The sequence below is a fragment of the Mobula birostris genome, chromosome 2 (genome assembly GCF_030028105.1).
Source record: "Mobula birostris isolate sMobBir1 chromosome 2, sMobBir1.hap1, whole genome shotgun sequence".
NCBI lineage: Eukaryota > Metazoa > Chordata > Chondrichthyes > Myliobatiformes > Myliobatidae > Mobula > Mobula birostris.
In genome coordinates, this window is record NC_092371.1 from 212,254,699 (window position 1) to 212,271,034 (window position 16,336).

Sequence of the window (16,336 nt, forward strand, 5' to 3'; positions counted from 1 at the left end):
CTGTAAAAGATGGAAATAAAAGTAATCTTGCTTAAAATATTAAAGAAATGTGTCATCTTTAACTTTATGCCTTTTGGAAATCAGTTCATCTTTTGCTCACTTAGCTATTCACAGTAACAGAAATTTTGACCGGGGTGCCCAAACTTTTGCATGCCACTGTATCTAAAACCAATAGCATACTTTCAGAATAAGGATTGCCCCTGCATGAGAAATGAGAAGGAATTTCTTCTTCAAAGTTTGTGACTTTTTGGAATTCCATATGCTTAGAGCTGCGTAGACAGAGTTATTGAATATGTTCACAATGGAGCTTGGTATAGGAACTGCTCTGCCCAAAACAGCAAGAAATTTTATGAATGCAGCCCAGCACTCAAAATGCACTCAAATCCGCCTCTTCTCTACAAACCCTGTCTGCACTTCTTGCTGCTTTGGGAAAGCAGTCAACATAATTAAGTGCCCCTCCCAGTCATTCTCTTTATCTCCCCTCCCATCAGGCAACGCTTAAAAGGATGGACCACAAGACTTAAGGACAGCTTAAATCCCACTATTAGCAGATCTTGAACAAACCTCTCAAATGCTAAAAGCTGAACTGTTGACTTTCCAATCTAATTTGTGTGGCCCTTACACTTTGTCTACTTCATTGCATTTCTCTGTAACAATATATTGCCTTCTGTTTTTAATTTTACTACTTCTATGTGCTTATAAGGGACTAAACCAGGGAGGATGAAACTGAGTCAAGGTATGCAGATATGTGTTTGGTGGGGCAGGAACAAGCTGAAACAGTGGATCTACCTGGATAAGCAAGTTTGTGGATCTTGGGTAGGAGGTAGAAATAGGAGGTGTGGGATACGGGAACTATGAAGTTGGTGGCAGGGGATGGGAGATCCCCAGAGTTAATAAGGTCAGTGATAGTGTGGGAGACAATGACCTGGTGCTCCTTACTGGGATCCTGTTTGAGAGGTAAGTAAGAGGAGGTGTCTGACAGTTGCCGCTGGGACTCAGCAAGGTGGATGTCAGTCTGCCAGACTACAGTACCCCCCACCTCCTTGTCTGCAGGTTCTCGAACTTCTGGTAATGTGCCCCCCCCACCACCATTCCCCATCCCCTTTTTCCTCTCTCACTTTGTCTCCTTGCCTGCTCATCACCTCCCTCTGGTGCTTCTCCCCTTTTCTTTTTTCCATGGCCTTATGACCTCTCCTACTTCACCCCTTCCCCCCAGTTTCATCTATCACCTTGTGTTTCTCCATCCCCTCCCCACTTTCTAACTGATTCAAAATCTTATTTTCTCCAGCCCTGCTGAAGGGTCTTGCTGAAACCCTTCGAGCAAACTTGTTTGTTTTGATTTTAAAGAGTGGATAAACATGCATACACTCTTATTTAAATTGTTAATCTATGCTACCACCTTTAAAACCAGATTTAGGATGCATATTTATATCAGTTGACATTTACAAGTGGTTCATTAGTCCTCTCCTCGCCCCTTTGTGATGTTTTCCTTTAAATTATGCAATTATTGAAAAGTTCACTGGTAACTTTACTTGGATGTTAAGTATCTGATGTTGATGTCTGGTCTGATCCTGTATTTTAGGTGTATTACTCTATTTTAAAACTTCTTTAAAATATTTTTTAGAGGAGTTTCAAGAACTTGTTTTCCAGAGGACCTTTTAAGAGAATGCAGACTGTTGACAAAGAAAAAACTTATCCTGACAGAATGCCACTGGAATCTGTATACAAGGTAAACCGAACATCAATATTGCCGTGAAAAATGGGATCATTATACAAAATTTTCTCAAAACTTTCACATTCAAAATGTTATATAAAATGTGAAAAGTGTTTTCAATCTACGTTTTAATGTCAGTGCTCAGCTAAATTTCACTGGCCTAGCATTGCTCCCTTCTAATTTTATTTGCTACTAAAATCATATTGTGGATCACCATAATACTAAGTCACGTACGAGGTTGTATGTGAGGTCACAGGAAGTAAAAGATCATATTACAATCATGGATTTGTTTCCCTTAACCCCATTTCTCCTAACTTTGTGTGATTTTATAAAACATGGTGGTTTCACACACTGTTGCTTTCCAAGCAAGTGAGGTTGCAAATCTCCCAGTGGATAAATTTTGCATTTTCCATTCCTGTTCACATCATAGGTAGTTTTGCACTAGTGAAAGGTAAGTCCTACAGAAACAAAAATCTTGGCAAAATATTAGATGACTTTCTGAAAGGCTGCCAGAGTATCCAGAAATTTTTTCTATTCTGGATTAATTTAATAGCACACCTTTTTTTGTTTGGAGTGTTGTCAACAAATTTGTAAATAATTTTCTTCATTAGAGCTGGTTTATACAGTCAAATCCTGATGCAGGACTTGAGAATCAGAGACCATTACTTTGTGATTCTGTGATATTTCCATTAGATTACACTGATAGACAGGGGAGGGGGGTTAGGTATGTTTGCATCAGGTAAATTTCCTGTTTCTGTTATTATTTAATTGCTGTGGACAGTGATAATGACAGATTATCCAGGTGTGAAACCTTAAAAAAAAGGGATTTTGGTTGTCATAAGTGGAGGGCAGTGCAGGTGGTTAAGATGAATTTATACGCAGTAGTGATTAAATCTTTATGCTTATTAAATGGGCACTGAGGTTGTATATAGTTACTAGGCTGTCATTGCTAAAATAAAAGAGCAGGAGGAGATTTAATGAGTTTTAAGTAATGAAAAGGTGAATTGGTATGGATTATTTTGTTTAGAGAGTTTATAAGTTTTAAGGAAAAGTGGTTAGTTTTATTTATTGAAGGAAATCATTTTTAAAAAAGGATATCTTTCCATATTAAATGTTTGAGGCAGGGACCACGGTCTTATAACGGAGTACAGATATTGTCAGGATCAAAGTGGAAAATAAGTATCAGAAGGGAATTTAAAAACGCAAACACGAGGAAATCTGCAGATGCTGCAAATCCAAGCAACACACGCAAAATGCTGGTGGAACGCAGCAGGCCAGGCAGCATCTATAGGAAGAAGTACAGTCGACGTTTCAGGCCAAGACCCACGAGGGGTGATTGATAAGTTTGTGGCCTAAGGTAGAAGGAGTCAATTTTAGAAAACCAAGCACATTTATTTTTCAACATAAGACAGAGGAGCAGAAGTAGGCCATTCGGCCCATCGAGTCTGCTCCGCCATTTTATCATGAGCTGATCCATTTTATCCTATTTAGTCCCGCTGCCCCGCCTTCTCACCATAACCTTTGATGCCCTGGCTACTCAGATACCTATCAGTCTCTGCCTTAAATACACCCAATGACTTGGCCTCCACTGCTGCCCGTGGCAAGAAATTCCATAGATTCACCACCCTCTGACTAAAAAAATTTTTTCGCGTTTCTGTTCTGAAAGGGCGCCCTTCAATCCTGAAGTCATGCCCTCTCATACTAGACTCCCCCATCATGGGAAACAACTTTGCCACATCCACTCTGTCCATGCCTTTTAACATTCGAAATGTTTCTATGAGGTCTCCCCTCATTCTTCTAAACTCCAAGGAATACAGTCCAAGAGCAGACAAACGTTCCTCATATGTTAACCCTCTCATTCCAGGAATCATTCTAGTGAATCTTCTCTGTACCTTCTCCAACGTCAGCACATCCTTTCTTAAATAAGGAGACCAAAACTGCCCACAATACTCCAAGTGAGGTCTCACCAGCGCCTTATAGAGCCTCAACATCACATTCCTGCTCCTATACTCTATTCCTCTAGAAATGAATGCCAACATTGCATTCGCCTTCTTCACTACCAACTCAACCTGGAGGTTAACTTTAAGGGTATCCTGTACAAGGACTCCCAAGTCCCATTGCATCTCAGAACTTTGAATTCTTTCCCCATTTAAATAATAGTCTGCCCGTTTATTTTTTCTTCCAAAGTGCACAACCATACACTTTCCAACATTGTACTTCATTTGCCACTTCTCTGCCCATTCTTCCAATCTATCCAAGTCTCTCTGCAGACTCTCCGTTTCCTCAGCACTACCGGCCCCTCCACCTATCTTCGTATCGTCAGCAAACTTAGCCACAAAGCCATCTATTCCATAATCCAAATCGTTGATGTACAATGTAAAGAAGCAGCCCCAACACGGACCCCCGTGGAACACCACTGGTAACCGGCAGCCAACCAGAATAGGATCCCTTTATTCCCACTCTCTGTTTCCTGCCAATCAGCCAACGCTCTATCCACGTATGTAACTTTCCTGTAATTCCATGGGCTCTTATCTTGTTAAGCAGCCTCATGTGTGGCACCTTGTCAAAGGCCTTCTGAAAATCCAAATATACAACATCCACTGCATCTCCCTTGTCTAGCCTACTGGTAATTTCCTCAAAAAATTGTAATAGGTTTGTCAGGCAGGATTTTCCTTTAAGGAATCCATGCTGAGTTCTGCCTATCTTGTCATATGCCTCCAGGTACTCTGTAACCTCATCCTTGACAATCGACTCCAACAACTTCCCAACCACCGACGTCAAGCTAACAGGTCTATAATTTCCTTTTTGCTTCCTTGCCCCCTTCTTAAATAGCGGAGTGACATTTGCAATCTTCCAGTCTTCCGGAACCATGCCAGAATCTATCGACTTTTGAAAGATCATCACTAATGCCTCCGCAATCTCCACAGCTACTTCCTTCAGAACACGAGGGTGCATTCCATCTGGTCCAGGAGATTTATCGACCTTTAGCCTATTCAGCTTCCTGAGTACTTTCTCTGTCGTAATTGTGACTGCACACACTTCTCTTCCCTGCCACCCTTGAGTGTCCGGTATCCTGCTGTCTTCCTCAGTGAAGACTGATGCAAAATACTTGTTCAGTTCCTCTGCCATCTCCTCATCTCCCATTACAATTTTTCCAGTATCATTTTCTATCGGTCCTATATCTACTCTCACCTGTCTTTTACTCTTTATATACTTGAAAAGATTTTAGTATCCTCTTTGATATTATTTGCTAGTTTCCTTTCATAGTTAATCTTTTCTCTCTTAATGACCTTCTTGGTTTCCTTTTGTAAGGTTTTAAAGACTTCCCAATCCTCTGTCTTCCCACTAATTTTTGCTTCCTTGTATGCCCTCTCCTTAGCTTTAACTTTGGCTTTGACTTCTCTTGTCAACCACGGTTGCATCCTTTTTCCACTCGAAAAGTTCTTCTTTTTTGGAATATACCTGTCTTGCACATTCCTCATTTCTCGCATAAACTCCAGCCACTGCTGCTCTGCCGTCTTTCCCGCCAGTGTCTCTTTCCAGTCAACTTTGGCCAGTTCCTCTCTCATGCCACTGTAGTTTCCTTTACTCCACTGAAACACCGACACATCAGATTTCGGCTTCTCTTTTTCTAACTTCACAGTGAACTCAATCATGTTATGATCACTGCCTCCTAAGGGTTCCTTCACCTCAATCTCTCCAATCACCTCCGGTTCATTACACAATACCCAATCCAGTACAGCCGATCCCCTAGTGGGCTCAACAACAAACTGTTCTAAAAAGCCATCTTGCAGACATTCTACAAATTCTCTCTCTTGAGATCCAGTGCTGACCTGATTTTTCCAATCTACTCGCATGTTAAAATCCCCCACAATTATCATAACACTGCCCTTCTGACAAGCCTTTTCTATTTCCAGTTGTAATTTGTAGTCCACATCCCTGCAGCTGTTTGGAGGCCTATAAATAACTGCCATCAGGGTCCTTTTACCCCTGCTATTCCTTAGCTCAACCCATAAAGATTCTGCACCTTCCGATCCTATATCACCTCTTTCTAATGATTTAATATCATTTCTTACCAATAAAGCCACGACTCCCCCTCTGCCTACCTTCCTATCCTTCCGATACACCGTGTATCCTTGGACGTTCAGCTCCCAGAGACATGCATCCTTTAGCCAGGTCTCAGTGATAGCCACAATATCATACCTGCCAATCTGTAGCTGTACAACAAGATCATCCACCTTATTTCTTATGCTGCGTGCATTTAAGTACAACACCTTAAGACCAGTATTTGATACTTTTTGCTTTGATTTCACTGCAACTTTATTGCACTGCAACTCATCCCAATGGCTACACATTTGCCCCATCACCTGCCTGTCTTTCCTGACATCTTTACTGCTCACTATCTTAGATTTATTTCTGTTTTCCCCTTCCTCTGCTCTATCATTCCGGTTCCCATCCCCCTGCCAAATTAGTTTAAACCCTCCCTAACAGCTCTATTAAACTTTCCCGCCAGGATATTGGTCCCCTTCGGGTTCAGGTGTAACCTGTCCTTTTTGAACAGGTCATACTTCCCCCAGAAGAGATCCCAATTATCCAAGAATCTGAAGCCCTGCCCCCTACACCAGTCTCTCAGCCAGGCATTCACCTGCCTGATCTGACTACTCTTGCCCTCGCTAGCACGTGGCACAGGTAGCAATCCCGAGATTACTACCCTGAGGGTCCTGCTTCTCAGCTTCCTTCCTAACTCCTGGAAATCTCTCTTCAGGACCTCCTCCTTTGTCCTATCTATGTCATTGGTACCAACATGTACCAAGACAACTGGCTGCTCACCCTCCCCCTTTAGAATATTCAGGACCCGATCCGAGACATCCCGTACCCTGGCACCTGGGAGGCAACACACCATGTGGGTATCTCTGTCAGGCTCACAGAATCTCCTGTCTGTTCCCCTGACTATGGAATCCCCCACGACTACCACATTTCTCTTCACCCTCCTTCTCTCCTGCACAACAGCGCCAGGCTCAGCGCCAGAGACCCGGTCACCGTGGGCGTCCCCTGTCAGGTCATCCCACTCAACAGCATCCAGAACAAGATATTTGTTGCTGAGGGGGACAGCCACAGGGGTGCTCTCCACTATCCGGGCATTTCCCTTCCCTCTCTTGACAGTGACCCAGTGTTCTGACTCCTGTAGCCTAGGGATGACTACCTCCCTGTAGCTCCTGTCTATCACCTCTTCACTTTCCCTAATAAGCAGTAGGTCATCAAGCTGCAGCTCCAGATCCCTAACACGGTCTCTGAGGAGCTGCATCTCGGTGCACCTGGCGCAGATGTGGCCATCAGGGAGGCTGGAAGTCTCCCAGGATTCCCACATCTGACACCCTGAACAAAGCACATAGTCCCCTCCTACATGTACACACTTAGTCCAGCGGTCGTGGAGCACACTTCTTTGTAGAAGTGCTCCACAGCAGGGGTGATTGATAAGTTGATGGCTTAAGGTAGAAGGAGATGAGTTATTAACTTCAAACTTTCTGTATTATCAGTCAAAGAGTTGAACTGCACGTGCATGTAACAAGAGTGTCTTGTACCTCCAGGTGGTCCACAGCAGAGGTGATTGATAAGTTCGTGGCCTATGGTAAAAGGAGATGAGTTATACAGCTCTGGTTACATGCACGTGCAGTTCAACTTTTTTTTCGTGTGTGTCGCACCAGTCAGCCATTCTTGTCTGGCGCGTGCTGTCAGGATTGGTCTGCTTTCGGATTAACTGGGTCACGATATGAATGTTCTTGACTCGACCCTTTTTTTTTTACGAGGCCGAGTGGCTAGCTCGACGCTCAACCCAGCACGGGTGGAAAGCATGCTCCGGGGGGTTGCCCGACTTGGATTTGAACTCGGGAGCCTTTGCTCCGGAGTCTGGCGCTGATGACATTGCGCCACCAGCCGGGCAACTCTTTGAGTGAAAATGCAGAAAATTTGAAGTTAATAACTCATCTCCTTCTACCTTAGGCAACAAACTTATCAATCACCCCTGCTGTGGACCACTTCTGGAGGTCCAAGACACTGACTTCTACAAAGAAGGGATCAGTGTGCTCCACGCCCGCTGGACTAAGTGTGTAAATGTAGGAAAAATAAATGTACCTAGGTTTTCTAAAATTGACTCCTTCTACCTTAGGCCATGAACTTATCAATCAGCCCTTGTTAGGAGCCCTTACTGGCAGCAGTGGTAATTGATCCTGGGTCACTGGCACTATAATAGCAACATGCTAACTGCTACGCTAACGTGCAGCCAGTAACACATCCTTGGATACCTGCTCCCTGATTTCTTGCCCACCATTTTCAGCAAGGCCTTCTATCCTTTGTGAGTCTGTGCACTGGTTTCCATACCCTGCCCAGGCGACCTTAAACTACTTTAAATCCTGCCCAAATGAACTGCCAAATCTTTGGTGTAGCGATATTGAGTCTAACAATATAATTCAATGTAAAAGTGTTCTTGCTGGTCAGCTGGGACTCTGGCACAAAGCACGTAGAAGATGAGAATGAGACTGAGCAATAACACTATTGATTTATGGAAGGGGATTAATATTTGACAAAACTTGTTTTTGAGGTTATAATTACCAAAATAGATGATGGTGAACCAGTTGCTGTGATGCATTTGATGAGCTGCTACAAGAGATATTTGAGCAAAATCTGAATGTAGAGTATTGGTGTTAATGTACTGTAATGAATAGAGGATTGGTTAATGGATGGAAAATAATGTAGGAGTAAATGGGTCACTTTTGGTTTTGGTGGCTGGTTCTAGCAGGATCAATGCTATAGCTCCAGCTGTTTGCAATCTACATCAGTAATTTGAGTGAGCGTTTTATGTGTGCTGAAATCGTAATTATTTCCTCCTCACCTGACCCTCTCCACTTTACTATTTCCCTCTGTTACTTTCATTATCCTTTTGAAAATTTGGAAGTCTATCACTTGTAGATCAGGGAGTATGTCTCCTTGTGAAAGGCTGAAGTAAGGATTCACCAGAATAATTACTGCAAGGAGTGTTTGTCCTTTTAAGCAGTCAGGGCCTATCTCTTGAGCATGGAAGAGTTGGATCATGTTGGAATAGACAGAGTTCCTACGGGTTTTAGCTAGTGCTGGAATCAGGATGAACTGTCTGGAAGCATGGCTCCCAGTCTCAAAATAAGCGGTTAACAATTTAGCTTGGAAATTAAAAGAAATTTCTTCACCCAAGACGTAGTGGAACTTGATAGCTCAATTATTGAATAGGTAATTGGAGTTCAGAATTGTAAGGAAGTCAAGGGAAATATGGTTTGTGCAGGAAAGTAGCACTGAGGATACGCTTCACCTGTGAATCTGTTTAGGTCATCTACTGTATCCAGTGCTTCCAATGTGGCCTCCTCTACATTGCTGAGAACCGGCGAAAATTGAGGGACTGTTTTATTGAGCACCTCTGTTCTATCCGCAAAAAGCAGAATTTCCGGGTTGTAAGCCATTTTAATTCCTGTCCCATTCCCTTTCTGACATGTCAATCCATGGCCTCCTCTTTTTGCCACAATGAGGCCACTTTCGAGTTGGAGGAACAACATCTCATAACACATCTAGGTAGCCTCCAACCTAATGACATGAACGTTGACTTCTCCAATTTCTGGTAATTTTTTCCCATCCCCCTTCCCTCTTCTAATCCCTACTCTGGCCTCCTGCCACTTCTTCTCACCTGCCTATCGCCTCCCCCGGTGCCCCTGTTCCTACCCTCTCTCCTCTTTGTCAGATTCCTTCTTTACCAGCCCATTGCCTTTTCCACATATTACCTCTCAGCATCTAACTTTCCATCCTCCCCACCTTCTTATTCTGGCATCTTTCCCTTTCCTTTCCAGTTCTGATGAACAGCCAGAAAAGCTGACTGTTCCATAGATTCTGCCTAACCTGAGTTCCTCCAGCATTTTGTGTGTGTTGCTCAGGATTTCTAGTGTCTGCAGAATTTCTTCTGTTTCTGAGGAAAAGTGGCCATGAAAATTAAATGAAGGGTCATTCACATCAGCCAAACAGACTTCTACATTAGCCTTCTCTAACTTCTTATTTCTCATGTTTTTGTAGCTTCCCTGTTGTGTTCACTTTCTTTCAGTTCCAGGTTATATGGTTTAGGTCTCTTTAAAGCCACACACCATCAAATTGTCTGTTGTATATGTTTACTAAATGGCACATACTCTTAAGTTCTGAATGTCAGAGAATGCAGTTAAGCTCCATTTGGCATTCTGGTGCAGTATTGTGTCACAGTTGCCTTTATATATTAAAAGACGGACAAGAACAAATGATGTGTAAAATGAAGAAAATTTAATTTTACAGTCCAGTGTCTGGAACTGTAATAGCAACATTGGAAGCTTATCCTCTAGGCCTGATGATCTAGCACGTCTAACATACTTGTTATTTGTGGCTTTCTGTGTACAGCTAAATTGAAGATACAAAAAGTTATCCAAAGGCCTAAATTATTTTTCAGATGTCACACTTCCAAAGAGTCCATCAGATTTCTTGGATCAAAACAAGGAACTTCCAATTGTTATTAAATGTGGAGTTCTACTCATGCTGCCAAGAACAGTTATCAATAATAAACTATAAATATTTTTGCAGGGTGTAGTAAATCAATTTAGTAAGAAATGTTATCCTCTTCTTCTGTTTCTATAAAGCCTGCTTATGATTTCACTTATGAATTTTTATCATCCACTTGCTTTACCTTCCTAACTTCCTTTTTTAATTTCACACCTACATTTTCTGTTCTCTGGCCATTTGCTTCTGATTAAGGGGGATTGATCAGAACTCTTAACTTCTCCACAGATACTGCCTGACATGCAAAGTATTTTGAGCATTTTTTGCTTTGTTTCAGATTTATAGTTCCAAGTAAAATTTATTATCAGAACCCATATAACTACATACAACCCTGAGAATCTTTTTCTGTGGGCATACTTAGCAAATCCATAGAACATTAACTGAAAACTATAAACATCAGGAACTGTTAACTGTAAACAAACTGTTGCTTCTAACATGTTGCTTTTTAGCTCTTAGTATTTGGCATCAATTTTTTTGTCTTGTTTTGCCCTTTTTTAAAAAATAAACTATTGTGGTTATTCCTACCAGAATGCTGTCCCCATTTTTAAGTACTTTTTTAAAATTTGGTTTTCCTACATTATTGTTGCTCTTAACAAGTATGTTGCCTTCAGATTTCATGTATGGATCTAACATTTAATATTTCTTGCAGTTTGGAAAGTCATTTTTTAAAAAATAATAAAGCTTGTCTATCTAATTTAGCTGTCTTTTTCTACCAGGTCCGTTTCAATCCCAATCTGGATGCCCATGGATGGGTTCTGTCTGCTGGGCAATCTGGCATTGTTCGAGCCCACTGTGTACGGAGCCTTAACACACATGTCAGCAGGAAGTTGATCAAGGAATACCAAGCACAATTCAGTTCTATGTTCCAGCCTGCAGTAACAACCAATTGAGAGTCCCATTGTCTCTAACATGATGCACAGTGTAGAAACTGATGCAAACAATAATATGAAGCCACCATTCTTGGGTTGACATACCGCCACTTTGAATTTTCCAAGCAACAAATGGAGTTGTAACATAGCTCACACCTACTGGATCCTGTTGGGGCACAATAATTGAATGAGACACAGCTATTCCTGCCTGCTAGGTTCAGCTGTGTATGTTTTTTTTAAAGTTTGTTGTATAGAATAATGTCTTATTTAAATGTATTACTGGAGTTCAATCAAATGAATCAGACACATTGGGGTAGAAATTTGCCTTTGATCACAGACTCTAAAGTAGCGCAGTGATATCAGTCACCATTTATATTCATCCCACCCATTTATTGGCTTCAGTGGATATGAATATTGAGAGAGGAGTACAAGTCTCAATGTTATAGACCCTGTTTAGCGCTGCTGATCAAAACAAATTCTGCCACCGGTTTTTCAAATGAAGTAGTCAAAAAGTTTCACTTTGGTTGTTATGATTTTCCTGAATCTTGTTTAGATGTTGTGAGTGAGGAGTAGCATTGGCCTTTAATCAACAAAAAAAAAGCTTTGAGACAAAAGTGAACGTGTCTGATTTCACAGGATTGACAGGTTTTTAGCTGCTAGGAACAATTTTACAAAACCAATGTTAAAATCATGAAATGTCATGCAATGTTTTTGCAAACTTTTTTAAAGAAATTGAATTGGAAATAGTTTTCCTAGGTTTTCTGCCATCTTGCTAAGCACCCTTGCTAGCATTTTGGTTATATAATAGAAAATCATATCTTTGCATGAAAATATCGTTTGAGAATTGGTGTATTGGTTGGTGTCTTACTGAGGCAGGTAAAAACAGGTCACATTTATTTTTAAGAGAAACAATCAGATTATCTAAAGTATGAATGGACTGAATTAACTTTTTTAGTTTATGTGCAGTAAGTAGTTCAGGATTTTATAATTGTACATATAAAGCAAAATTTATAATTGCTAGGCAATAACTTTATTCCTGGTCTTAACTGTAATTAGCTTTATAAAGTAAGAGTTTGCAAGACTCTCAAAAATTTGATTCATTCTTGTTCTATGATTGTGCCACTTCATTGGTACAGTGAAGTTATAAAAGGTTGGTCTCACTCTGGATGTATCCAGAAGCTTCCCTTTAATTTTGGATCGAAGTCTAATTTTCCCCAGATTCCATTGCTTTTCCTTTGGTAGATCATTAGTCCAAAGTCTTTGTGCTGTTGGCATTGTGACCTGTAGTGCATGCTAGTGAAGAGCTACGCTAGCTATCAACATAAATGGTTATTCTTAGAAGTATCGAATTTAGCAAGCAATTTCCTCTGAATACATTATTGCTGAAAACTGACTCCCTTTTGTATTTTGAATGGCATTTCATGATTTTTTTAACATGGCTATTTGTAAAACAGGCAATGATCAATTGCTCACACTGAGCATTGCTGTCATTTCCATATTGCTTTTTCAAGTTAAATATGCACTATGTGTAACATTTGGCTTTTTGGCTGTGAACCTTTCTAAAGAATGCTTTGAACAGTTCATGCTCTCCCTTTATTCCATCTTGCAACTCCCTCCTCCCCCCAAAAAAATCCTGTAAAATTGTTTCAGAATTTGTAGTTTTTCAAGTTGTTTTCTACAAGTGATGTTTGTTTTATAATAATTATAATACAACCAGTGATATAATTGCCTTTCTAATTTCTCTTGAATTTCTGTTTTATGTTGTGTGTATTTCATTTATTTGCTGTTGCATGTAGGTTGGGCATTTAAAGATCTGTAAATCTGAACCTAGCTGATGTAGTTGGATGCACCTTGTAATACAACTACCTCAAAACAAAACAATAGACTGTCTGTAAGGTTTCGTAGTCACTTTTTTGTGAATGGTCAGTGCAAAGCTAGAGAGCTACATAACGTCAGTACATTTATAGTCTTTGTTGTTTCATATTACTACCTTTACCCCAGTTCAAACATTGTTTTCCATGTGCATTTATGACACATTTGCACACTGGAATTGGGTGCAAATAGAATGGCCTTTACCATTTTGTGGCTGAAATACATCACTCCCACATCACTCCCACATCACTTGCACAGGAATTGCCTTCTGTATTGAAATTCTTAATTCCCTACGACCAGCAAGAATTAATAACTGCCTTCCCTGCTATGGCAAAATCACAACTCAGTTATTTTTTATTATAGGTACAGAAGTTGATAGTGATATTAGCACTTTCAATGTAGATGCATTTAAGCTACCAGTTGAGCTTTTTTTTCCCCTCCATGTAAAGTATATGAAATTAAAAATTGCTCTATTTTTAAAGGTACTGCCTAACCTAGTGAGTGACTCTGAGTGAGCAATGTCGTGCAACATTTTATCCTTGTTATATGAATCCCACATCAAAAGACATTTGGCTTCATTCCTGTTTGTAAACCATTGTAAAAGGGAGAGAAAGCACTGTTAAAATGTAGCATGTTCCGAAGAGTGTGGTGGCATGGATGTTTCCATACCAGTGCTTTGGCCTCAAATGTTGTATCACTTATATTCATGAATTGATTTCTTTGTCTTTTAATCTTGAATGGAAATGTATTCAAGATGTGCTGTATTTTAGGTTGCATATAAATAACTTATTTTAATGCAATTCCCACACTTTGCTTTTTCTTTTACATCTGACCAAAACTGCAGGAAAGTGGTTCATTTCCAAATCTTTGACAATGCTGCCATGAAATGATACTCTCCATCATTATTCCATTTAAGGGGTGCTTTCCTTGAATAACATTATTGATTTTTTTTTTTTGCTTGGCATATGTAACTGGATACCAAATTTTACCATTCTGAGTGCAGTGTATCAGTATTTAACACAGCAATGCGTCGATGTACTAAATGTCTTAGTTTAGATTAATATACAGTATTTAGATTAGTGCACTGTTTATCTGCACTTTCCATTTTATAAATTTCTTTTCCCAAGTCAGCCCCTAAATTCAGAAAACTCCCCTGAAAGTTCAATCAACAAAAAGTTCATTTTTCAAGATAATTTAATTACCTCTTGCATTAATGCAGCTTAAGTCTTGTTTAACTATGCTATAAAGCACTATCATTTCCCTTCCTTGCACCATTATTTTTGATCAAGCACAAAGAGTACTTTCCTCTCTGACATGGCTGAACTGCTTTGAGGGAAATGCTAAATTTTGTTTCTTTAATGCATTCCATGTTGCTCTTACCCCCACCCATAAGCTGTTATTTCTGTATTAATATCATAATCAAGGCTTGTTTTCCTGTTGGTCATCCCTTGCAAATAATATGATTTTTTTTAAAGAGTTCCCTGAAAGGTTTAAATATTATAATTATACAGTTATCATCATGTAACATTAGTGAATTTGATTGTTCAAGGCAAAGAGTGGAATGAAACTCAGCTTTAGAACATGAATTTAAAACACTTGACAGAGTGTACAGTTGCTAATAAGAGTTTGTTAATTATTTCTTAGAAATTAAAGCTGTGAATGTGGCACAGAGATTAAAATGTTGCCTTTTGTTATAAAATGTTTCATTTTAGTTTCACCATTCTCTCTGATCCATCATGTATGTTCATGCTCCAGTGCTTCCCAGTTGCATCTTTCAGAAAGCCATAGCCATTGGTGCACTGGCCTGTTGAGCTTGCCAAGGTAGTTTGCATCCTTGGGTAACTGACTTTAATCAATCAGGAAAATTTGGCTTTTGTAAAAATTATTTGGGCAATTAGTTTTGCAGCGCATGTTCTACTATGCTTCTGCAAATTCATTAGCTTTGGAAGCGGACTAGAACACGCGAGAGCTATTATGCGGCTTGATTAAAATAGAGCAGGGTCGAATTTCTTGACACTAATGTCTTAAATATTTATACATAATTATTGTAAAAATACCAAGTTAGTTCTATACAGAAATCTCTGCATAGTTAGCAAATGTCTAACTTGAGAACATTTATAATTTAGAAAGTTTGACACACTGTTCTCATGCAGTAATTTCCCAGATTTTTATTATTGATTTTATATGTTGTCGTGCACAAGTTCACATGCTGATGATTAAATTTTAAAATGGTTACAATTAGCCATGTAGTCTTTGTAGCTGCCTCTTTTCAAGAGCCTGGTGAACCCTTCATATTCATTCCAACTATTTATAACACAGCAAGTCATTTATTAAAATGTCTTAGTGATACTATATTTATTTAGAAAGAAGTGTTGTTGAGTTATCGCAAAATGGATGCCTTTTAAGAAAAGTACCGCATTCTGATGTCATATTGCCTGATTTAGTAGGCTTCTCTCCTGACCATATCATCCTGCAGTGCACCTTGTATATAACATCTGATAAGAAAAGGACACTATGTGGCAAGAATTGTTGCTTCTTATCCACCAGTACATTTTGTAGAAGGGAAGGAAGGCTTCTGGCTGGCTCGAGCCAAAGTAAATGCCTGTTTATTTTGCAGTAATTACTAATCTATAAGGATGTAACCCAAGGTCAATTTATATATCCATTCCAATTAATCTTTCACCTTGCTTAATGTTATCTCAGTTTTTGATCTTTGTGTCTATATGTATTTGGAGTATGACTAATACTCTGGTATTCTCGGGTTTCAAGTCTGAGTGGTTATGTCATTTTATATTTAAATGTTACTTTGGTCATAATATGCAATTAAAACATTTTAATTTTTTACTTGTTTTCTTCTTATGCTTGGATATTATTCTGACAACTTAGTAAATAAAGTTATGATTATTTTAATTACAGCAATTGTGACAGAGACCGTGCAATAAGTAAAGTGGGCACTGGAGATCATAAGTAAACATTGTCAGCTTTCTTGGATTGTTCTACAGATTGCAAAAATTTGAAGCCTGCCTCCTGAAAGAAAGTTTCGGGGTGGTGGGTTGTCTAGGCTTAGTCTGTCCTGAACTACTATAAAGTTCCATACAGTAATACTTCCGTCAGTTCCAACTTCAGGGAAAGGATGAGATGGTTTTGTGACTAATTGTCACAGTCCTGCCAGAAGAGTGATGTCTGGATCACTTGTGAGATGATAACCAAGTTTTGTAGCAACATTTCTGGTCAGCTAACTTACCTTGCCTTATTTTTAATCGGCTGGGTTGTGACATTTATGCAA

The 16,336-nt window shown here is 39.7% G+C and overlaps 1 protein-coding gene across 1 annotated transcript in view; it reads left to right on the forward strand.

The window, feature by feature from the left end:
- Positions 1–15,913, forward strand: part of gtf3c2 (general transcription factor IIIC, polypeptide 2, beta) — a 119,936-nt gene extending 104,023 nt beyond the window's left edge. The window contains exons 17-18 of the mRNA XM_072251409.1: positions 1,625–1,729; positions 11,026–15,913. Coding sequence (XP_072107510.1) covers positions 1,625–1,729; positions 11,026–11,199 — 279 coding nt within the window. The 3' untranslated portion in view covers positions 11,200–15,913. The remainder of the gene's footprint in view (positions 1–1,624; positions 1,730–11,025) is intronic.
- Positions 15,914–16,336: the final 423 nt, after the last annotated feature.